Source organism: Salmo salar, chromosome ssa04, assembly GCF_905237065.1.
Source record: "Salmo salar chromosome ssa04, Ssal_v3.1, whole genome shotgun sequence".
Lineage (NCBI taxonomy): Eukaryota > Metazoa > Chordata > Actinopteri > Salmoniformes > Salmonidae > Salmo > Salmo salar.
The window spans coordinates 51,640,552-51,665,260 of NC_059445.1; the positions used below are offsets into that span (position 1 = coordinate 51,640,552).

Genomic DNA, 24,709 nt, shown 5'->3' on the forward strand with positions numbered 1-24,709 from the left:
TGGCTCCCATGATGTATTTCCCCAGGATGGAGGAGCCATCAGTGTTGGGGTCGTATCCTGCAGCCTGGCCAGAGCCCACCAGAACCTGCATGTTGGCCTTCATCACAGCATGCAGCCTGCCCACTACCTTGTTAGCTGTGATCCAATTAACCACGTCTGTGGTGTTAAGAATAGACCAAACCAATGACACTGAATGCACAATGCTTTTACATACATACAGTACTAAACAGAGTGTGCGTGTGTGTGAGGCCAAGTCAGTACTTCCTCTCTGTTTAACTGTGACCTTAACACAGAAACGTGTCTTAACTGAAGACTTGAAGGCTGTAACGCTGCACCAGAGCCTGGATCACCTGCTGGCGTTAAGGTATCTGGTTCTCCCCTGACCCACCACCGTCTTCTTCCCATTGGACGACAACAAAGGGAACAGATACATTCTCATTGGTCTGTATGGCAAGACGATGTCAAATGAGCTGAGGTGGAGTTCTTACCATGGAGGTTATGGGAGGGACAGTCTGATGTCGAGTTTGAAGTACAACAGCAGCAGATCCAACGAAAAATACCCCTGGGATAAACATGAAATACGAGATGAAACTGACCTTTGAGATAGAGGTTGTTCTATTGTTGGTAGAGGAAGTTGGCTGTATAACACACATACACACAGTATAACCTACCGTATGAGGTAGAAAAAGGCCTTAGGGGAGGGGATGGTGAGACCTTCTCTGAAGTAACTCAGAGAGCTTAGATCGGGCAAATTTCCACTCAATGTCAGCGACATCCTGAGAGGGACAGGTAAGCAGCAGTCAGGGCCCATCCTAGAATCTCTCCTAAACTTTACTGTGTAATCACAAAGGTCTAGAATTTGAGCTTTGAAACACTTTTATCTGCTACATTGGGATGCAGTTTCTTCCATTCAAAGGCATTATCCTGCCCTTGAGGTAGACAAACTAAGAGCCAGGTTTCTTGAGTTTAATCTGATCTCACCTCAATCTTCTGGCAGGAGTTTGTGATCATGGCAATGAGCATATTGTGCAGCATGATGACGAGGGTGAAGATGCCGTAAAGGATCATGCCACCACAAACTCGGACATGTCCATATAGTCCTGGTTTGCCACCCCAAACATGGTCCAGAAAAAGGAAACGAAAAGTCTCATTAAACCTATGGAATGGAGTTAGGGTTGGGAGGATTATGATTATCATGAGGGCTCTAACAAGAATGAAGCTAGGTAGTAGTGTACTTCAACATTTTCTTTACCTTCCAAAATATAGTTGGGCAACATAAGGAACATAGATGTCATTGATACCATAGAGGAAAGCTGTTCCAATTATCATGAATATGAACATGAACCTAGGTAGAGAGAGAAGAGACTCATTTCTGTAAACCAATGAACTAACCCAGCGACCAACCACACCATATGGAATGAGCAGTGCAGAATATTCTGTTGATGCGAAGCAAACTGGTCTCTATACAACTCCATGGTGATGGACTCTCCCAACAACGTGATGAGGAACCACATATAGGAGGCCGAGTGAAGAAGAAACTCAATCACTGAAATCTAAAGTATGTTTCCCACCTGAGAGACATACAGTAGAATATATCACAGGAGGTTGGTGGCCCCTTAATTGGGGAGCACGGGCTCGTGGTAATGACTGGAGCAGAAAAGGTGGAACGGTATCAAATACATTGTTTCCATGTGTTTAATGCCATTCCATTTACTCCATTCCAGGCATTATTATGAGCCGTCCTCTCCTCAGCAACCTCCACTGGAGTATAAACATAGGCAAGAGCAAATACATGAGACAACTGAGCCATACATCTGCAGGCCCAAGACAGACCCGAGCAGAGTCACACAAGGCCCATACAATTTCACCACCTTTACAGAACTTCAAGACATCTGAGCTTGGACTTGGATGCGATCCAGTAGACGAGGCAGAGGAGGGTCATGGGGAAGAAGATCCCCACAGACACCAGCAGCTTTCATCCTGCTTCCCCTCCAGCCAGACAGGTTCCCCCACCAAATAGAGGACAACACCTGCTGGCAGATAGGGTGTGCCAAAAACTAGAGAGAGAGAAAGAGTGGCAACAATTCACAAACTGGACATATAGAGAGGGATGCACGATCTCACTGAACATGTTCATTATACTGTAAATCAATGACAACAGCACCCCAAATAACACCACTCAGAATCTACTAGCTCTGTAGCTGCTTGTGGCTCTACCTGTTTCTGGTTATAGATGACTGGGCTCTACCTGTTTCTGGTTATAGATGACTGTGGCTCTACCTGTTTCTGGTTATAGATGACTGGGCTCTACCTGTTTCTGGTTATAGATGACTGGGCTCTACCTGTTTCTGGTTATAGATGACTGTGGCTCTACCTGTTTTTGGTTATAGATGACTGTGGCTCTACCTGTTTCTGGTTATAGATGACTGGGCTCTACCTGTTTCTGGTTATAGATGACTGTGGCTCTACCTGTTTCTGGTTATAGATGACTGGGCTCTACCTGTTTCTGGTTATAGATGACTGGGCTCTACCTGTTTCTGGTTATAGATGACTGTGGCTCTACCTGTTTCTGGTTATAGATGACTGGGCTCTACCTGTTTCTGGTTATAGATGACTGTGGCTCTACCTGTTTCTGGTTATAGATGACTGGGCTCTACCTGTTTCTGGTTATAGATGACTGTGGCTCTACCTGTTTCTGGTTATAGATGACTGGGCTCTACCTGTTTCTGGTTATAGATGACTGTGGCTCTACCTGTTTCTGGTTATAGATGACTGGGCTCTACCTGTTTCTGGTTATAGATGACTGTGCTCTACCTGTTTCTGGTTATAGATGACTGTGCTCTACCTGTTTCTGGTTATAGATGACTGGGCTCTACCTGTTTCTGGTTATAGATGACTGTGGCTCTACCTGTTTTTGGTTATAGATGACTGTGGCTCTACCTGTTTCTGGTTATAGATGACTGGGCTCTACCTGTTTCTGGTTATAGATGACTGTGGCTCTACCTGTTTCTGGTTATAGATGACTGTGGCTCTACCTGTTTCTGGTTATAGATGACTGGGCTCTACCTGTTTCTGGTTATAGATGACTGGGCTCTACCTGTTTCTGGTTATAGATGACTGTGGCTCTACCTGTTTCTGGTTATAGATGACTGTGGCTCTACCTGTTTCTGATTATAGATGACTGGGCTCTACCTGTTTCTGGTTATAGATGACTGGGCTCTACCTGTTTCTGGTTATAGATGACTGTGGCTCTACCTGTTTCTGGTTATAGATGACTGTGGCTCTACCTGTTTCTGGTTATAGATGACTGGGCTCTACCTGTTTCTGGTTATAGATGACTGGGCTCTACCTGTTTCTGGTTATAGATGACTGTGGCTCTACCTGTTTCTGGTTATAGATGACTGGGCTCTACCTGTTTCTGGTTATAGATGACTGTGGCTCTACCCGTTTCTGGTTATAGATGACTGGGCTCTACCTGTTTCTGGTTATAGATGACTGTGGCTCTACCTGTTTCTGGTTATAGATGACTGGGCTCTACCTGTTTCTGGTTATAGATGACTGTGGCTCTACCCGTTTCTGGTTATAGATGACTGTGGCTCTACCTGTTTCTGGTTATAGATGACTGTGGCTCTACCTGTTTCTGGTTATAGATGACTGTGGCTCTACCTGTTTCTGGTTATAGATGACTGTGGCTCTACCTGTTTCTGGTTATAGATGACTGTGGCTCTACCTGTTTCTGATTATAGATGACTGGGCTCTACCTGTTTCTGGTTATAGATGACTGTGGCTCTACCTGTTTCTGGTTATAGATGACTGGGCTCTACCTGTTTCTGGTTATAGATGACTGTGGCTCTACCTGTTTCTGGTTATAGATGACTGGGCTCTACCTGTTTCTGGTTATAGATTACTGTGGCTGTACCTGTTTCTGATTGTAGTTTATGGCGAGCCTCAGGCGGGTCAGGTTTGGGATGCCGTCCTCGAACACTTGCTGGTCAAGGGCGCCCTGGTTTCAGTCTCCACAGCTGTTCAGGATGGTGGTGACCTCACTCTGGTTAAGGACAATCCCCAGCAGCTCCACCACAAATTCCTGGCACAGCTCCTCCAGACACAGGTACTGAGGCTGTGGGAGAGATAACACAAACAACCACTCAGATAAACAACCTAATAACACTTCACATAACAGCACAGAATAAATCAAATCAAATTGTATTGGTCACATGCAGATGTTATTGCGGGTGTAGCAAAATGCTTGTGTTCCTAGCTCCAACAGTGGTATCTAACAATTCACAGTAGAATCTAACAATTCACAATACACACAAATCTAAAAGTAAAATGGAATTAAGAAATATATAAATATTATGACGAGCAATATACAGTAGAATAGAATACAGTATATGCAGTGCCTTCGGAAAGTATTCAGACCCCTGGACTTTTTCCACATTTTGTTTGGTTACGGCCTTATTCTAAAATTGATTAAATTGTATTTTTTTCCTCAATCTACACACCATAACCCATAATGACAAAGCAAAAACAGTTTTTTTGAAATATTTGTTAAAAAAAATAAAGTCGAAATTACATTTACATAAGTATTCAGACCCTTTACTCAGTACTTTGTTGAAGCACCTTTGGCAGCGATTACAGCCTTGAGTCTTCTTGGGTATGACGCTACAAGCTTGGCACACCTGTATTTGGGGAATTTCTCCCATTCTTCTCTGCGGATCCTCTCAAGCTCTGTCAGAGTGGACGGGGAGCATTGCTATGCAGCTATTTTCAGGTCTCTCCAGAGATGTTAGATCGGGTGCAAGTCCGGGCTCTGGCTGGGCCCCTCAAGGACATTCAGGGACTTGTCCCGAAGTCACTCCTGCATTGTCTTGGCTGTGTGCTTAGGGTCGTTGTCCTGTTGGAAGGTGAACCGTCGCCCCAGTCTGAGGTCCTGAGCACTCTGGAGCAGGTTTTCATTAAGGATCTCTCTGTACTTTGCTCCGTCCATCTTTGTCTCAATCCTGACTAGTCTCCCAGTCCCTGCCACTGAAAAACTTCCCTACAGCATGATGCTGCCACCACCATGCTTCACCGTAGGGATGGTGGTAGGTTTCCAGGCCAAAGAGTTCAATCTTGGTTTCATCAGACTAGAGAATCTTGTTTCTCATGGTCAGAGTCTTTAGGTGCCTTTTGGCAAACTCCAAGCGGGCTGTCATGTGCATTTTACTGAGGAGTGGCTTCCGTCTGGCCACTCTACCATTAAGGCTTGATTGGTGGAGTGCTGCAGAGATGGTTGTCCTTCTGGAAGGTTCTCCCATCTCCACAGAGGAACTCTGGAGCTCTGTCAGAGTGACCATCGGGTTCTTGGTCACCGCCCTGACAAGGCCCTTCTCCCCCGATTCCTCAGTTTGGCCGGGCGGCCAGCTCTAGGAAGAGTCTTGGTGGTTCCAAACTTCTTCCATTTAAGAATGAAGGAGGCCACTGTGTTCTTGGGGATATTGAATGCTGAAGACATTTTTTAGTACCCTTCCCCAGATCTGTGCCTCGACACAATCCTGTCTCAGAGCTCAACGAACAATTCCTTCAACGTCATGGCTTGGTTTATGCTCTGACATGCACTGTCAACAGTGGAACCATATATAGACAGGTGTGTGCCTTTCCAAATCATGTCCAATCAATTGAATTTACTGCAGGTGGACTCCAATCAAGTTGTAGAAACCTCTCAAGTATGATCAATGGAAACAGGATGCACCTGAGCTCAATTTCGAGTCTCATAGCAAAGGGTCTGAATATTTATGTAATTAAGGTATTTTTTATACATTTGCAAACATTTCTAAAAACCTGTTTTCAATTTGTCATTATGGGGTATTGTGTGTAGATTGCTGAGGATTTAAAAAAAATCAATTTCAGAACAAGGCTGTAACATAACAAAAGGTGGAAAAAGTCAAGGGGTCTGAATACTTTCTGAAGGCATATGAGAGGAGTAAAGCAGTATGCAAACATTATTAAAGTGACTAGTGTTCCATTATTAAAGTGGCCAGTGATTCCATGTCCATGTCTATGTATATAGGGCAGCAGGGAATAAAATGGTAATAACTTTTTTTTACATTTTTAGTCATTTAGCAGACGCTCTTATCCAGAGCGACTTACAGTAGTGAATGCATACATTTCATTCATTTTTTATTTTCCGTTTCTTTTTCCGTACTGGTCCCCCGTGGGAATCGAACCCACGACCCTGGCGTTGCAAACACCATACTCTACCAACTGCTCTACCAACTGAGCCACACACATAATAGTATGGTAACAAGTTATAGTTACTCACAATTGAAACATTCATTGCCCAGTATAGTTATATTTCTGTTCCAGGGTAATCTCGGTTTACCCAGAATTTAAATCTTGCATACTTAATTTTTATATAGTCTGTCCAAGAGAGATTAGTTCCAGGGTAATGCACCACATACTTTGTGCATAGTGACTATATGGGCATAAGCACAAACAGGATCTAACCTTGAGCTCACGTTCCTTCTTGGAAGATTACGGACCTCCTTTCCGAGGCCGAAGGCACTGAACATGGCATTGTATGAGGTGATGGACAGGTAGGCCATACTGTCAATGCCACGGTAGGTGTTGAGACAGGGAGAACTTCAGCAGGTCATACTGCCGCCCATTCCAGCACTCTAGACAGGCACAGGTGATCTTGTGTGGCCGTGGCCCTTCTAGGTCAGCATGGTGACAATCTCATACAGGTCCTTCTGACAGGCCAGGGTCAGCGGGATCATGCCGGGGGCAAACTGCAAGTCGTCAACGGAGTGGTCGAAGATGGCCAGGGAGAAGGATTGCACGTCCATCTTGTTGCCCTTCTCCTGGTCCAGGCAGTCGAGGAGCCTCTTCACCACACAGGGCTGGTTGGTGTCGACGGCGACCAGCAGGACAGGTTGAGGGCTTCCAGCTGACGGATAATGCCGTCGCCTGCTTCAGCAGGCCACACACCATCATTATGTTCCCATCCTGGATGGTACTGATCCACGCCTCTTCTTGTTCACCATCTCCTGCCATTGCTCCAGCTAAAACCACAAGGAGACACAGAGAGTTCATTGCTTTGAAATTTCTGAATCCAAACCATTAATTAATACAAATATTTATAGTAAAACTGCAATATGATACAAATCACTATTAAATAATTTGTTTGCACTGGGTAGTCTACATATGAACATTAAGATATTCATAAAGGGAATTTGTGAGTACCATGCAGTATCAAGGTATGACAGGACAAAATAGCATTATAATCTGAGAAATTATCAGGAATAAACATTATGAAGACATAAGTAGACAAAATGTAATGTTACTATGAGGACCACCCCTAGATGAAATTGCAAGATGCTATCAAGACCATCAGCAATAATAGGTCTCTAATCTAGTAAATCTGTTCATATTCATTCCTATCATTTCTTTTCATTGTATGTATTTTGTTTACTGCTTTTTAAATAATTTGTAGTCTCATTGTAAAGCACTTTGAGCTGCAAATAATGTATGAAAGAAGCTTTACAATTTAAGTTCATTATTGCAGTATTATAAACTAAATTGACTTACATTCTAGTACAAAATTCATGCATTTGTGACACATTTTACATCATATTTCAATCTATTTTAACATCTTTTCTTTGCTAAGTTTGTTTCAAATACACTAACCTTGAGGTTTCCCATTGTTTCTTTAGTGAAAGTGACAGACAGTAATTGTTGTCCGTAGTGTGAAGGTAACCTCATATTAATCGGTGGAAATCCAAGCACCCTGGTTATTCTTGAGGCTAAGAGGTTGGTAGGAGAGAACGGCAATGACGTCCGCTGACTGCTGTTTGGGCTCACTGTGGTAATGTGCTCTCGGCTGACTACACAGGTTAGCTTGGTTAGAATGTCTTGCCACAAACTAAATAACACAGCTCTACTCCCCTGGGACAGGACTAATTAAAAAGCAACCATTTCAGTGTTAGACGCATGGCAAGGCCCAAACCAGGGAGTGGCCCTTGCCTTCCATACCAAGCCTCTATTAACATTATCACTGGAAATGCTCCCCAGTGGAAACGCTGCAGATGAGACACTGTTAACAGGTAGCAGGAGTAATTAATATTCCCTGTGCAACAAGTTCAGTGGTGAAAAAATACAAGGAACAGCCAACAAGGCAAAATAAATCACAGTTAATTTAATTGATCATTTCAATTATGTGATAAGTTCCAAAAAAAGATGTACTGAACACAGTCTATGATTGATGCTGTTTATAGTATACAATATATTATAGGTCATCATTAGCACATAGCATGTGTTAAACAGTGCAAGAACATACAGCCTTCAATGACCTCAGGAGAGAACCAATCACTCAGAGCAGAGTGGGGAATAGAGGTAGGCAGAGAGAGATTCATTATTTTTCCAGCTATATAGATACAGAACAAGTCAGTAAAATACAAATATACATATAGTATATTAAAAGCAAAATATTGTCCACTTTTGCTGCACTGCCCACTGATCAAAAGCAAAAATGTGTTACTATACAATGCATTCTTTCCTAGTCCACCCAGATAACATGGGGGTCCACGGGGTCTCCACAGGTGCTGGCATGCATCTGGATGTGGGACAGAGGGAACCTGAAGGAGCAGAGAGGGCAGGGCACCATGGACTCCTCTGGGCTGGCAGGAGAGACAGGGAAGGGGCGGGGAACAGGGGTCACAATCCCCCCAGGGAGCTTCCTGGTCTCCAAACCGCTGGCAGGAGGCGGCGTGGAGCGGCAGGTACTCTGCAGTAAAGAACACTGCAGCATAGAGAAAGAACAGACAACGGGTGTCAATACTACTGTTGATTGTAACAGTGAATCAATATACAGTATGTCATACAGTCCATGAAGAGACAGAATAAGAAGCCAACATAAACACACCTCCGCATATTGGGCATGTGGTCTCAAGGTCACCAGTGTCCTGAGGATGAGGGGCTGTGGCAGTGTGTTGTAGCGTAGCTATAGGCCTCTTACCGACTGCAGGTTTTCCCTGCTTACTACAGGTGGTGCCATTCAGCTGGTTCTGCCTGGGAGGGAGGTAAAGGACAGATTCATGCTGAGAGATACTTGTGAGCTAGAAGTTGCTCCTATGTGCAGATCCAGGATAAGCTTACCCTCCCAAAATGATCCATGGGGTGGAGTATAGAGGAATACCTGCTTTTGGAGTTTGGTTTTCTCTTCTGGTGTCTTTGAGAAGTATTTTCCTTGGAGCTGCGAACTGTGCTTAAACAAGCCATTGAAGCTGAAAAACATCACAACTTATCATTTGTCAAGCTTAGTGTTGCCAAACTATTTACCAAGCAAAATGCATGGTATTTCTGAGAGCTGAGGTGTTTACCTGTGTGAGGGTGTATATTTCCCATATTTCCAACTGGCTTGCCTTTGTTGGGTGTAGCTGTATGAGCCCCTGGCTTTCCCTGGTTGGGGATATGGGTAGTTGCATCTGGCTTGGCTGTGGGAGGGGTAGAGGTTGCTGTATTCTGAGTGCCAGAGGATGATGTGTGACTGGGAGACAAGGAAGTGGAAGGAAGGGGAAGGGGAAGGGAACGCCTGGCAGCCTGGGACGCTGTGAGGACCATACGAGCTGTCCGGCTCAGAACCACACCCTCCCTGACAGCAGGGGGAGACAAACCAAGGTGTAAGTAATTTTCTGTAAAAGTATTTATTCATTCAATGCTGTCTAATCTGTTTGACAGTGCTTCATACAAAACTGAAAATTCCTCCACTTACCCTTTCGTTCCCCCAAAGAAGGTTCTCTGCACAGCAGGGCTGGACAGCCATTCTCTCACGCCTGATGCCGATTTATCTGGGGTTGTCTGAATAGAGAGAAGGCCAAAGGAGAGTGAGAATACAAGCACAAACACTTCTGGCCTCTGATGTTTACCAATAATACTATTGTATATTCCCAAATTATAAACTGGGTTGTTCGAGCCCTGAATGCTGATTGGCTGACATTCTACAGGTATGACAAAACATTTATTTTTACTGCTCTAATTATGTTGGTAACCAGTTTATAATAGCATTAAGGCACCTCAGGGGTTTGTGCTATATGGCCAATATACCACGGCTGTGTCCAGGCATTCAGCGATGCATCGCACATAAGAATAGCCTTTAGCTGTGGTATATTGGCCATATATCACACCCCCTTGTGCCTTACTGCTTAAGAATACACACACTTACCCTCATCTCATAACAGTCCAAATCCATCACCATAGGGTCGTGCCATATGATTTCAATCACCTTAACTCAGATTTTCACAAATGTTGTAGCTTAAACCCTTACATCTGAAGTGTTTGTGTTGTGCCCGTTATCAGTTGAGACACAGTATACTCTTGAATAGGGTAAAAGGGTAAAAGTGATTGAAATCATTTGGAACAACCACATAAGACAAAACTCTTATCTGTTTTAAATATAATTCAGTCATTTAGCAGACGCTTGTAACCAGAACAAAACATTTTTTTGGGGGGGGGGAATAAGACAGAGGTCTTATTGAACATACTATTTGAAGAGGTAGGGTTCAAACTTTTTCGCAAGATGGGCAGAGACTCTGCTGTCCTAGCATCAGGGGGAAGCTGGTTCCACCATTGGGGTGCCAGGACAGAGAAGAGCTTTGACTGGGCTGAGCGGGAGTTGACCTCCCGTAGGGGTGGGTGGACCAAGAGACCTGGGCCCGGTTTCCCAAAAGCATCTTAAGGCTAAGTTCATCATTAGAACCTTCATAGGAGCTATGTTAAATCCCTCAGCTGTTTCCCAAAACCATCGTTATTAACGTTGAACTTGAAAACGCTTGTGATGTAACCCCTGCCTCAGACCACTCGTAGAACAACCAAGTGCATTGTTAAGATGCTTTTTGCCCTCCTATGTCACTTTATACAGAGAAGATCTCCGCTAAACATAGAATCACATGGTTTATCCGTCTCTCTGTGACCACCAATGACCAGAAAAAAGTTGACTACAATACAAAGTTGCCAATGTCTTTGCAATTGATACAAAGTGATGTATAAAAAGACACCTCAAATGAAAATATAAACAGTAAGCTATAGACTCATGTTCAATCATTTTATTTATATTCTGCTACTTGTAGGCTACGGTCTGTAAGTCTCAATATATTTTATGTGTAGTCTAACATGTGGGCAATGATGTGACAAATTGGTGATTTAGTGCATTTTTATAGGGTAAGCATTAGAATAAGCCACCTCGATATTTGCAGCCGTAGGTGGTAATATCTTTCTAGTAGCTGATCCGTCGTCAAGTATTGTGAAATAATTATAATGTTAAGGTAAGATTTGAGTGGAGAAAGCTGACCCGAGAGCAGCGCTCCCTTTCTTTTAATCCTATCAGTATCGACACGCTCTAACAACGCACTTAGTGATCGTTCGCTCTGCATGGTGTTTGGGAAACGCATGTTATATCTTTGGCCTTTGTAAGAAAGATGCAACAAGGTCTACTGCTATCAGGAAACCGGGCCCAGAGGCGTTCTCTGCGATTTACTGTACCTTTCTCTCTGAAGAGTTCACTGCCAAGCCCTCAGTCTATACACACACACACCTGACCCTGGCTCTCTTTGCCAGTCTGTGTGGAGCCCTCCTCGCTCTCCTCCAGGGGGCTGCGGATGCGCAGGAAGGACAGGCCAAACTGAGAGCGCTTGTTAAAAGGCTGAGTGCAGGTTACTCTCACCCGGTCCCAGCTGTCCTCTGCACCTTCTGACAGGAAATCACCTGGAGGAGGGGGGGGGGGCAATTGTTTTGACTAAAGGAGGGTTACTAAAGAAGCATCTTCGGACACTGATTCTCATTCCCTTTATCTATGTTGCATGACATATCAGTCCTACTGTTGTCATAGGGCTGAGATCCATCCAGTCTATCTGGTCTCACCTTTCTTGAACATTCTCACTCCTGTCAGCCCAGTGCCCTGTCGGGATTCTGCTGGACTCATCAGTGTTGCTGTTGGCAACAGGGTGATATAGGGCTGGTCCAGGGGCCAAGAGGACCGGCCGACATCAATCTGAATGAACGCAGATCCACAGTTCCCTACAAATAACACAGCAAGTTGGGAAACGGTCATTAAATTGTATGGAACATCAAAACAAAACGATAACAGTGTCCCATTGTGTGTTTACTACAATACATAAACTTCGTTGTCAATCTTGATGAGCCTTACCCACATCGATGTATCCAAAGTATGAGGCTCGCTCCAGCTGCAGTTCTGCTCTGAGGACTCCACTTCGGTCCTGGGGGTTGCACAGCCACGACCTGCTGTCTCCACCCACAACACACAGGTTCTCCACACCGTTCTTGGGGTCCTGCACCATTTCAATACAATTAGCTAGGAGCGACATGTACAGCTACTGATGCAACCCATGTGACATGGCTACATACGCTGTCCAGTAGCTGAACCTTTCTCATCATGCCAAATGCTTTTGGTTAATGCTAGCTGCCTAGATAATTTAACTACCTAACGTTACTGAGTTTCTAACTATAGTTAGCTAGCTACTCATTGCTAGCTAGCCCTAGTCTACTTGCAGTAAGCTAAGTTAGTTGACAGTTAAATACACGAACTTACCTGTGACGTGAATGAAACGACGTGTTTAATTTTCACTGGGGCCATATTATGATCAAATTAATTAGCTGTCTGTTTATGTAAAATTCAGGAGATTATCCGCTGAACAGTTTGTTACTCGTTCTTTTTTCCCGCCACCAGAAAACAACCACCGCTGTGAGTGTTGACAAACGGAAAAGGAACTCGCGTGCAGTGTTCATATTGGCCCTCCGGTTTTCCAACCCGGAAATGGCATGCGCTAGGAATTCACAGCACTCCCGAAGATGGCGGGGGTGTTTGAGGTGGAGGTTGATGGTGTAGAACACGATCATGGACTCGGACACCACGATGAACCAAATCAGGTTAGGGTGCCACAGGTGTTACGGTTGTAGAATCAGAAAAAAAAAAGAATTGCGTGAATTGTAAAGTGCGCACGTTGCTGCTAATATGGAATAGACCTGTCTCTCTCACCGGCGAGTAAGCGTCATACGGTGTTAGTTTTATCTAACATCCCAGTTGTCTTCCCATTTTAGCCAGACAGGTAGGCTATCATTGAGTGCATTAGGAAACCAAGTATATATCCAATTATAGTACAGTCAGCTAAGACAAATGTACAAGGACCCTGGGTGGGTATAATTTGTGGAACGTTCCAACAGGAATCTGTTCCAAAAACTAAGTAAATAACAAGGTTGCCAACAAACAACACATACAAAGTTGTATAGCGGCAGAATAAGATAACGGGTAGGAGTGGGCTATTTCATTAAGTTTTTCACTCACTGTCCACGTTTATTCCGAAAAATGTCTGTTAAGAATAAGTTACGTGGTGAGTTGAAGCCTATTCGTTAGCTAGGTGAATTTATCATGCTACTTTGTATGCGTTGTTTGTTGGCAACCTTGTACTTTACGAAGTTTTTGGAACAGATTCCTGTTGTAACGTAACACATTATACCCGCCCTTGCCTTGTACTTTACGTGGTAGCTAACGCTAGGTAGCCACAGATAGTTAAATGGATCATTCTGGTTTACCTGCCCCGAATTCGCTGCTTTTACTTGACAACCTTTTTGTTCTCATATTACAACAGCAATTGAGTCAATGATGTAGTAACGTTAGGGTTGTCACGAAACCAGTATCGCGATAGCTTATTTTCCATGACACATTAAGGAGAACACAAAGCAGACTAAACACTTTGGTCCTTTAAAAAAAACTTCTGTATGTCAAATATTGTGTACTATAGTTTGGAAAAGAAACATGTGATTCTGGGTGACACACAAGGCTGCTTGTTTCCAACATTAGGACTGCTTTCCTCAGGAAATGTAGTAGTTTGTTTCATGGCCAAGATACCGCTGAGTATTGCATACTAGTATCGTGACAACCCATTAGATGGCATGCCATACAAGCGTTGATGTGGCAGTCTGAGTCACAGGTCATATCCTGGCAGCTCGAGCTCTCTAATCAATGCTTTGGACCAGAGGCCAATTTCTTTCACCATTTAGCACTAATGGACAGAAACTGTGCATGTTCTCTTTATTGGACAGCAGTGTTAATTTATTTTAGTGTTCACGTCTGTCCACTATCAACCGCCTCCCAATCCACATGATCACTGATCAGATTACAGAATGTTTTGTTAACATGGCCATTTTTTATGCATGCAATCATTGTATTTAGTAGATGAATTGTGACAGTTTATCTACAAGGTTCTAAATGAATGTATGTTTATGTATGTAGAACATTACTAATGGAGTTAGAAGCCTTTGGAACTGTCGTGTTTGTCTGTTTGGCTTGTTCTCACTTCAGGTCGACCTATCCCATCTGTCACCGGAGGAGAAGTGGAGGTCAGTCTCTTCACACAATTATTAATTCTGGCTGCAAATTAGATTTCACACGTTGAATCACAAAAGTCTAGTGAAGTTGATCATGAAGCCTAATTGATAAACTAAAGGCTCTAAAGTATATCAACAATGTTTCCTTCCAATGAAAACTGGTAATGTGTTATGAATATGTCGATTTATAAGAATCTATCCAGATACCCAGGCCTGAGCAGTAGGTTGATTGTTGTGTGTGTGTCCATACTGTAGGTTGGAGCATGCCAGGATGCATGCGAAACACAAGGGCCATGAGTCCATGCACGCTGAGATGGTGCTTATCCTCATTGTCACCCTGGTCATCGCCCAGCTGGTCCTTGTGCAATGGAAACAGAGGCACCCCAAGTCCTACAATGTAAAATAATCTCACTCTCTCTCTCACACCCACACACTGCACAGTCATGCTCATGCATGACTGTGCAAACACAAACACATGCTCTCTTATGGGCAGAAAGAGGGAATACACAGCATGCCTGCAGGCAAATCATACAAATCACACTTCACATACTGTATAGACAAACTGTCCACAGACCAGTTTCTTCCACTGTACACAGTCTGGTTCTCAGTGTTATTCAGTCGCAAATTTACCTTATGTGTGTCTGTACTTTAAAATGTGTTCTTTTTATTTTTGTAGCTGGTGACTCTGTTCCAGATGTGGGTGGTTCCTCTGTACTTCACCACCAAGCTTCACTGGTGGAGGTTTCTGGTCACGTGGTTCATCTTCTCTGTGGTCACTGCATACGTTACCTACCGTGCCACACGCAAGCCCCTGGTGTGCACCACGCCCAGGTAAGGCCCCATACACAAGCCCAGGTAGTGTCTACACACATCCATATAACACCTCATATATTGTGCCAGTAATCCAAAGGTAGCTGATTCAAAACCCTGAGCCGACAAGGTGAAAAATGTGTCCATGTGCTCTTAAGCAAGGCACTTATCCCTAATTGCTCCAGGGTTGCTGTCCAATAATAGCTGATACCTTGCTCTGACACCACTCTTCGAGGGTGTGTCAGGGGGAGTGGGATATGCAAAAAAAACACATTTGCACTTGTACATGTGTGAATAGGAGAAATGTAAGCACCCACCTAATAATTTTATACCGAATGCCTAGGTGATGCATGATAGAATGGTCATGGTAAGAGGGCCACCAATCCAAAGTCCCAAATGTAACCTGTCATGCAGCCAGTGCTGCTCTAGGCAAAATACTGATCTATGTTTCTTCACATTACCTCTGCCAGTTAGCTGAAATATGTCTGAATGTTTCCTTGTGTTTCTTTGGACAGGCTGGTCTATAAATGGTTCCTCCTCCTCTACAAGATCAGCTATGCCACAGGGATAGTGGGCTACACTGTCGTCATGTTTACACTGTTTGGCATCAACTTGATATTTAGGTATGTTCTGGTTATTTCTAGGCCCAATTGTGTATTTATGGACAATACCAGTGGTTTACAAGGATTGTGCTTGTGTAGTTAGTAACTTTCTCTCTAAAACCTTCAAATAAGTTTAGATTTTTAGAGGAGGTGCCAGAGCTTTCTTTGAGAAGTAGTAACATGTTGATCATGCTAATAGTATTGATGATGCTTTTGGTTGGCTTTATTTCCAGAATAAAGCCAGAGGACGCAATGGATTTTGGCGTGTCCTTGCTGTTCTATGGTCTGTACTATGGCGTCCTGGGTAGGGACTTTGCCGAAATGTGTGCAGACTTCATGGCATCGACAGTGGGGGTGAGTATACAAGTACTTGTTTTTTTTAAGTAAAGGCTGTGAATCTGTCCAGCCACACTATATTGTGTCTCTGACTTCTCTAGTACTACAGTGCGTCTGGAATGCCCACCAAGCACCTCTCAGACAGTATCTGCGCTGTGTGTGGCCAGCCCATACTGGTTGATGTCAGCGAAGAGGGAATCATCGAGAACACATACAGACTATCCTGCAACCATGTGTATTCTTTTTCATCTAAGAAAAATGCTCTAGATAAATATGAACATATTTGAATAACACATAGGAGCTTGATGTGGTAGAACTGATTTATCTGTTGCATAAAAGCCGTAACTGGCAGTCAGTCGTGGAAAACAGGTGGTGTACGCACACAAACACCAAAGGGAAATTGACCAAACAGACGTGTGCATGAACTTTATTTCTGAGATGTGACTGTTGTTCGTATGACTCAATAACACTGTACCATGAGCCCGTCTCACTTCCTGTTTCTGTAAATAATGTTGCCCTATGTCATCTCCTGTATTGACTGCCTGTACTAGTCTTCCATGAGGTGAAATGTCACATGTTATATGGCATTTGTGGTAACTATGTTCACATTTTGAGGACATCAGATTTGAATAGCTTACTGGTGATGTTGCTGATATGGTTATTAGTGTGCCACAGGGAAGTAGGAAGAAACTTTCCAGTATGCCCTTTTACTATGCCTACAGCATTTGACCCAATTTCCCCTATTGTTTCATATTTGGCCTCATTTTGTAGTTATTCTCATGTTTTTAGGGTTGAATACATACACATGATTTCTGTATTTTGAAAGTTATATATCTTAACTTGATTGCTGACAAGCAAAACCTTTTGGGACTATGTCAACAATGGGCTACTGAAACAAATACCAAAATATTGTTTTTGGGTGGAATTTTCCCTTAACTCTCTCTGCCTCAGATTCCATGAATTCTGCATACGAGGATGGTGCATCGTGGGAAAGAAGCAGATATGCCCGTACTGCAAAGAGAAGGTGGACCTGAAAAGGATGTTCAGTAACCCGTATCCTTTACTCTTCTGCTCTCATATGACATGTTTGTGTTTTTATTTAGTTTTCACTTTTATTTATACAGGTAAGTCAATTAACAACAAATTCTTATTTACAATGACGACCTGTCAGGGAGCGAGCACAGCACATATAACACACAGGTTTAGTAATATCCTACATCTCTTGTAGTGTGTCTTAGTGTTACCTTTTTGTGTTGTGTGTGTTTTTAACATTCAGATGGTCTCACTCAGTGACCCTTTGTTTCACCCACTCTCCCTCTGTTTGTCAGCATGACTGGAATTCGCACAGTCCAGAGCACATAAGATGGCAAATGTTGAGGCCGAGTTATTTTCCTTGGCTGTGATGGGAATAAGTTGTTTCCTGTAAATGCTGCAGCATTGGCACATTTACACAGTGATGTTGTTCATGGGACTTTTGACCCACATTGATATGTAAACACAAACTGGAACAGGATATTATGGGAAGGGACCTCAGGTGAAGTCCTCTGAAAACAAGGTTAACCATTGTCTGATAGCTGTCTTCATGGAGACCTTGCATAAAGTAGTTCCAGTTCCTCTTTTGCTGCAGTAAAAACTCAACAGACGCAGCTTTCTGCCATTTCTGCTTTAGGGGACGGGGTTTCCATTGCATCCACTCAATACACAAATCCTTTTTTGACCAACAGCATACATACTGTATTTAATTTCACACCATTTTTATTAAATAACACCCTAGAGCAGGGGTTCTAAAACTTTCTCAGCCTGGGACTCAAATGAGAAATTGGCTGTTTTCCCGTGTCCCAAGCTCATGAAAACATGCCCCCTTTTCGGGGCCCGACGCGAGATTTGTGCCCCCCAGGGGCCTCGTGGCGATCAGGGCCCCTGGGCACGTGCCCGGTTGGTATTCGGCCATGATTCGTATAAGTTTAGTTAGTCTAGCCAGCTAACTTACCAATCTAAAAATTGTAAGTGACTGACATAGCAAGAGAGAAACTGCTGGTGCACAACCACATTTCTAAATGTCACCTTGTGTATTCTACTATTCTAACTGTCAACAGGAAGTTGAGACCACGACTGAGTCCCCACCCCCCAAAATGTTTTGATATATCAATCATTTCTTCCTTTGAAATGTTGCAGCCCACCATTTAACATGTCCGCGACTATACTTTAAGAACGGTTGCCCTAGAGCAGAGTTGTTATTTGATGTTAGGATATCCAGTGCATTCGGGAAGTATTCAGACCCTTTGACTTTTTCATTACCCTTTACTCAGTACTTATTTGAAGCACCTTTTGGCAGCGATTACAGCCTCGAGTCTTCTTGGGTATGACGCTATAAGCTTTGCACACCTGTATTTGAGAAGTTTCTCCCATTCTTCTCTGCAGATCCTCTCAAGCTCTGTTAGGTTGGATGGGGAGCGTCGTTGCACAGCTGTTTTCAGTTCTCTCCAGACATGTTCATGTCCGGGCTCGGGCTGGGCCATTCAAGGACATTCAGGGACTTGTCCCGAAGCCACTCCTGCATTGTTTTGACTGTGTGCTTAGGGTCGTTGTCCTGGTGATTCCAAACTTATTCCATTTTATGAATGATGGAGGCCTCTGCGTTCTTGGGGGCCTTCGATGCTGCAGACATTTTTTGGTACCCTTCCCCAGATCTGTGCCTTGACACAATCCTGTCTCGAAGCTCTACAGACAATTCCTTCGACCTCATGGCTTGGTTTTTGCTCTGACATGCACTGTCAACTGTGGGACCTTATATAGACAGGTGTGTGCCTTTCCCAATTCAAATTTATTTATATAGCCTTACTTACATCAGCTGATATCACAAAGTGCTGTACAGAAACCCAGCCTAAAACCCCAAACAGCAAGCAATGCAGGTGTAGAAGCACGGTGGCTAGGAAAAACTCCCTAGAAAGGCCAAAACCTAGGAAGAAACCTAGAGAGCAACCAGGCTATGAGGGGTGGCCAGTCCTCTTCTGGCTGTGCCGGGTGGAGATTATAACAGAACATGGCCAAGATGTTCATAAATGACCAGCATGGTCAAATAATAATAATCACAGTAGTTGTCGAGGGTGCAACAAGTCAGCGCCTCAAGAGTAAATGTCAGTTGGCTTTTCATAGCCGATCATTGAGAGTATCTCTACCGCTCCTGCTGTCTCTAGAGAGTTGAAAACAGCAGGTCTGGGACAGGTAGCACGTCCGGTGAACAGGTCAGGGTTCCATAGCCGCAGGCAGAACAGTTGAAACTGGAGCAGCAGCACGGCCAGGTGGACTGGGGACAACAAGGAGTCATCATGCCAGGTAGTCCTGAGGCATGGTCCTAGGGCTCAGGTCCTCCGAATCATGTCCAATCAATTGAATTTACCACAGGTGGACTCCAATCAAGTTGTAGAAACATCTCAAGGATGATCAGTGGAAACAGGATGCACCTGAGCTCAATTTCGAGTCTCATAGCTAAGGGTCTGAATACTTATGTAAATAAGGTGTTTAATTTTTTAATTTGGAATACATTTGCAAAAAATTCTAAAAACCTGTTTTCACTGTGTCATTATGGGGTATTGTGTGTAGATTGATGAGGAGAAATGTATTTAATCCGTTTTAGAATAAGGCTGTAATTTAACAAAATGTGGAAAAAGGGAAGAGGTCTGAATACTTTCTGAATGCACTGTATGTAGTATTGGGAAGATGTTATCCATTCCCCAATATCCAGCCTGATTCTAGTAGTGTCCTGAAGGATCTATAATAATCATATTGTCACAGGCTGGATGTGTTTTATTACAACTCTAAATGAATTGCTTAGTCAAGGTTTGGTTGGGTCAGATCGGTTGGAATCAGGGGTGGGGTAGTCACTTAATTATCTGCCTCCTTGACCCATCTGAAGCTGGGAGAGGCCACATGTCATGTATGGACAACTCCTGGACTGGCTCCGCTACCTTGTCGCTTGGCAACCAGTAATCATTGGACTTGTGCAAGGCATCAACTACATCCTGGGGCTGGAGTGACCTGGGAGAGTGGAGAAGGACACACAAGCCATATGGAGATGGTAGATAATGCACTGGCCTGACTAGGAGGCTTCACCATGGACTATAAGAACATCTATTATAAACTGTGTCTATACATGTACTATTTGTATATATTTATAGGCACATAGTATCTGTATTTAAGATGTATTAGAATTTGACTAGTAACCTGGGTTTGGATGTCTGTTTTATTGTATTTTTGTTCAGTCAATCACAACTTTTTAAACAAATGCATTGTACATTTCATTGCTTAGTAAAATGGTCCTCAGTTTTTTGGAGATGCTTTTTCAAAGGTAATTTGTCTTAAGTTTTGGTTTCTACAGTAATGAGTGGCTAACACGGCCCAGATATGTGAGTGGAGCGTTGTAGAGTGCCGGTCTTCGTTTTGTGTGTTAAATCTGCACCTTTTTGTAAGTAGAGGTCCTGGTTGAATGTAGCTGCTGGGGTGAGGGTTTCTAGTCCCTCAGGAGCGGAGCACTGGGCTCAAGACAGTGTGTCCTATCCTACTACAGACTTCATCTCTTTAAGAGGGGAACTGCAATATGTCCCCCTTGCGCCTCCCTCAGACGGCCGCACGTGTCTGTGTTCAGCCCAGATGACTCTCAAGAAATAGGTACCGTAAAAGACTATGCAAAAAGGTGAATATAATTTGATCATTTTGGTTGTCTATTTACTTTTTTGTCATGTTTTTGTTCTTTTGATTGTCTTATTAAACGTGACACAGTCAAGATCAGGTGTAGACCTTACTTAATTCAGACCAGATGCACTAGTATAGACCATTCATGACCTGGGGGATTTTGGGTATAATTTCCAGAATATTATACTTCCTGTTCCGTTAAGATGCAGTATAGTTCTCGTCATATGAAGAAACATACCAGACTGATGCCAGTCATGCCACCCTGGACTAGGATTGGGTGTGGCCATTGAAATATGACGTTCTTCTTTTAGACTGCTCTTGTGAAGAATACAGGTAAGCAGTGAAAATATGTGTATTTCACCACAATATTTCACATTTCTTATATGATTCATGTCCATGTGTTAAATGAGTTGCACTTAAGTCATATGGTAGAGGGTATATTACACATGAGGAAATGTGACCTGTAAATGTGAAAGTAACATTTGAGGTCAAAGAGTCTAGTAACTAATTTAGTCTGATTGTGTCTAACATAAATACGCAAAATAACTTGATAGGGAATTCCCTTGTGTGTTCTTGGTCAGCGTGGGTGCGTTAAGGGGAAGTAACTGTGCATATATACTAAGTAAATGAGACGGTGTTGTTACAACTAGCTTTGTTGACCAACTCGCACAGTAGTCGGACAGAAGCCAGTATGCAGTTGACGATTCTTCTCACAGGTAAGAGATCCTCTAACATTCTCACACACACGTTCACTGATGTATGGGAATGTGGATGTTTCTGCTGCATATGTATTTACATTTCTGTGTGTATGTGCCTGTGTTACACAATGGCTGAGGGTGTGCTCCATCTCTTCTACAGCCTTCGCGGGGTTTTTTGGGGTCCTGCGCTCAGAGGCCGCTGCAGGTGTGTGTCCGTCTATATTCCTGCATACATTTTTTTATGTTTCATAGTGTCTCTAACTTCAGTTGATATTGTCTAGATTCCACAGAGGTGCCGTCTCCCAGAATCCTCCAGCCCCATAGGTCCAAAATAAGAGCTGTTAAAGGTAAAGAATTCTGCCATCTCAGTTATTCTTTTTGAGTTTTCATGAAAGTGGCTCATCAATCATGGATACTCTTGAGTGTTTGAACTCGAGGATTACCTGGTCTTCACCTCCAGTGTTCCTGTGTGCTGGGTGTGCGGTCAGATAATTCTATTCTGGTGTTGGTTAGGAACCACCATTTTTAACAAACAGGATGTGTTGTTTGTCATACACAGGAGAGCAGTTGATTATTGAATGTAAAGCAGACCCAGGCCTTCCTGATGACTTTACCCATGTCTACTGGCTGGTCAACAGCACCTTCCCAGAGGTAGCCTTCACTGATGGCAGAGTATCAGAAACAGAGGTGTAAGTACTGGGGCTTTGTCTTCACATACTTTATTGGAAGCCACACTAAACCATGTCCCTTACTTTCTTCTCTTTTAACCATGCTGTTAGTACTGTACTGCTGTTTTTATATTTCAACCACACATGTAGAGTAGGCAAAGTCCACAGTGTGAGTTCTGTTGAGCTGGTGTACTATATACTGTGGCGGGAGTGTTGGCTAAGAGTTGTAAATGTGGTGCTTTCAGATCAGCCTCAGAGGACGGCAGGGTGATCCAGAGGAGTCTGGTGTTAAAGAACGTGACTGCAGAGGATTTTAAGTCCACTTTCACCTGTGTAATAAGCAGCATAGCTGGGCTTGACCGAAGGACTGTCACACTGATGCCCAATCACAAGGCTAGTTTTCCCTCATTACCTCATGTCCTCTCCCTTCGTCCTTCACTCACTCCCAACTCAAAACACCAGGGGAAACCGAGAAAGGAATTTAAGAAGAAACCTAGCAAAAAGGATCAGGGGAAAAAAAAAAACCACGCTAGCAAGAAATTAGATTAGATGGATGGTTTTAGTCCAGTACTTAACCCTTGTGTGGGTTAATGATACAATTGAATTATGTTTTTTCAACCTGAGACATGTCCTTGGCTAATTTTCTATGAAGAACATGTAAAATAACACTTTCATTGAGTGCACACTGTGCACCCCCCTACACATTTATATTACATATGTGGTGTTCTGGTCCACTGGACCCCCCTACACATTTATATTACATATGTGGTGTTCGAGGCACTTTTATTACCCTCGGGTCCAGTGAATATCTCCCACTTTTCTCCCACTTTGTAGTGTGAGAAACTACACTGTCTTGCGGGAACCTCCACAAAGTTATTTCAATACATTGTAAAAAATGCTGTATTTTCCCACACTACCCCAGCCAGGTGCAAATTGGGGGAGGGACACCTCAAATAAATAGCTTTGTATGTGTGGCTCCTTTCCACAATCAAACAGTATGGCAAAAATAATCTCTGCTCAGAGGGCCTTAGAAAATATTTTTGCAGAGAGAGAAGGTAGTGTGGACGGAGCGTCTTCAACTTTGGAAGATGAAACATTTTCAGAATATGAGTATCAAATGTCTCTAGCAAGACGGAGTCTGACAGTGAGTTGGAAGAAGAGGATGAGATTGACCCTGAGCCAGCCCATCAGCAGCCAGGACCAGCCTGTCAGCAACCAGCTCATCAGCAGCCTGCAGGAGGAGAAATGTGGATGTAAAAAAATTGAAGTTGAATAGTCTTGCCAAGGAATGAGCCACCCAGCATGGCTGCCAGTGTGATAAGGATGCAACCAGGGCCAACGCGAATGGCGGTTACTCATGTGCAGTGGCGACTCGTCATTCAGGGCAGGTTAGGCAGAGCCTCCAGTGTTACTGTGTTTTGAGCCACATATTTTAAGCAACAAAAAAAAAACAGGCTTGCCTGTTTTGCATGTTATTTTGGCATTAATACGTGTCACATCAGTTTTCACAATGTACCAAATATATATCATTGAGTTAATAAAGCCACATACAAACAAAGGTCTCTTTTTTTTTGAGTAAGGCAGCTCCAAAATGCAGGTGTTTCAGGCTAGCTCAGTGCTTTCTGTGGTGGTGGGGCAAGCCAGCAGAAAATACGGAGTGTTGCGCCATGATTGGTCAGTGTTCTGTCACTGCCAAGTCTAAGGGTAGAGCTAGAAACTTCAAGCCGGTTCTGACTTGGTGTACAGGGAGAAAGAACACTAAGAACGGCCCATGTTCTGAATTCTGGCACTGTACATTTCAAAAGTGCTGAACAAATAGTTCTATTGACTACGTCCGTCCTAACTCATTAATATCAATCGAAATTAAGGATTGCCTCTTATCTGCTTGTTGTCCTCTTATGCCATAGTTTGTACATCACAATTGTCAGTAGGAACCACATTTGTTTAAGCAAGTCAGCCATGTCAGCTATGTTTTTTTAAAAGGCAGTAAATGAGGCTGAATTAACTGTTTCGCTGCCAGACAAGTCTCCACTGATGGCCAGGTGTAGCAGTGTAAGGTGTTGGGACTCTGCTGTTGGAACAGCTTTTTGAAGGCTCTAACAGTTTGTGGGCACCGTTTGTCACAATTAATGTATTGTTTAGTGTTGTGGCTTTGCTGGCATGCATCCCACTTTTTTTTGCCCTACCAAGATTTACATGCTAAAATCGCCACTGCTCATGTGCAGGACATAAAGTCTTCTTTTCAACTGTTCATCCCAGACACCATCCAGAAAATCATTCTGGACTGCACTATGTTAGAGGGAAGGTGTGTTTTTGGAGTGAGATGGACCAAACTCATTTACATGCATACTTTGGGGTTCTTCTCCTTGCTGGTGTTTTCAGATCCAATGAGGAATCCCTGTGGGATGCAAAAACTGGCAGGGAACTTTTACTTGCAACAATATCTCTGGAAAACGCCATTATTTCCAGGATTATCCGCTTTGATAACCGAGACGCCAGACAAGCTAGCTGCAATCAGGTC

General features: G+C 43.4%; 2 protein-coding genes and 1 pseudogene across 4 annotated transcripts; 1 reads left to right on the forward strand and 2 right to left on the reverse strand.

The window, feature by feature from the left end:
• Window positions 1-302: 302 nt before the first annotated feature.
• Window positions 303-7,686, reverse strand: LOC106603242 (short transient receptor potential channel 2-like; annotated as a pseudogene).
• A 551-nt stretch (window positions 7,687-8,237) lies between these two features.
• Window positions 8,238-12,833, reverse strand: xndc1 (xrcc1 N-terminal domain containing 1). The gene is given in 10 exon segments (XM_014197021.2): window positions 8,238-8,713; window positions 8,715-8,782; window positions 8,906-9,051; window positions 9,179-9,266; window positions 9,363-9,634; window positions 9,755-9,840; window positions 11,573-11,742; window positions 11,899-12,054; window positions 12,185-12,326; window positions 12,587-12,833. Coding segments are annotated over 10 exon segments (1,347 nt in total). The 5' UTR covers window positions 12,632-12,833; the 3' UTR covers window positions 8,238-8,539.
• On the forward strand, window positions 12,785-23,746 carry rn121 (RING finger protein 121). 3 transcript variants are annotated; one of them, XR_006769500.1, is made up of 15 exons: window positions 12,785-12,924; window positions 14,357-14,394; window positions 14,638-14,779; window positions 15,059-15,213; window positions 15,708-15,815; window positions 16,028-16,148; window positions 16,232-16,365; window positions 17,082-17,183; window positions 20,047-20,823; window positions 21,026-21,155; window positions 21,473-21,538; window positions 21,681-21,725; window positions 21,802-21,867; window positions 22,080-22,209; window positions 22,434-23,746. XR_006769500.1 is itself a non-coding variant. In XM_014196594.2 (9 exons), exons 3-9 carry the CDS (start codon window positions 14,654-14,656, stop codon window positions 20,165-20,167), a joined length of 867 nt encoding a protein of 288 aa, XP_014052069.1. In that variant the 5' UTR covers window positions 12,815-13,103; window positions 14,357-14,394; window positions 14,638-14,653; the 3' UTR covers window positions 20,168-20,913. The 3 variants fall into 3 exon arrangements, 2 of the variants coding, with proteins under 2 accessions (XP_014052069.1, NP_001134947.1); XM_014196594.2 differs by lacking the exons at window positions 21,026-21,155; window positions 21,473-21,538; window positions 21,681-21,725; ... (1 more) ...; window positions 22,080-22,209; window positions 22,434-23,746 and having other exon boundaries at window positions 12,815-13,103; window positions 20,047-20,913; NM_001141475.1 differs by lacking the exons at window positions 21,026-21,155; window positions 21,473-21,538; window positions 21,681-21,725; ... (1 more) ...; window positions 22,080-22,209; window positions 22,434-23,746 and having other exon boundaries at window positions 12,837-12,924; window positions 20,047-20,461.
• Window positions 23,747-24,709: the final 963 nt, after the last annotated feature.

What these genes read in the sequence shown, in the direction of transcription:
- rn121 (NM_001141475.1), top strand. Translation starts at nt 12,847, where the DNA reads ATGGCGGGGGTGTTTGAGGTGGAGGTTGATGGTGTAGAACACGATCAT. An exon ending in CTGGTGTGCACCACGCCCAG is followed by an intron (nt 15,214 to 15,707) that starts GTAAGGCCCCAT and finishes TTCTTTGGACAG; the next exon opens with GCTGGTCTATAAATGGTTCC. An exon ending in AAAAGGATGTTCAGTAACCC is followed by an intron (nt 17,184 to 20,046) that starts GTATCCTTTACT and finishes ACCCATCTGAAG; the next exon opens with CTGGGAGAGGCCACATGTCA.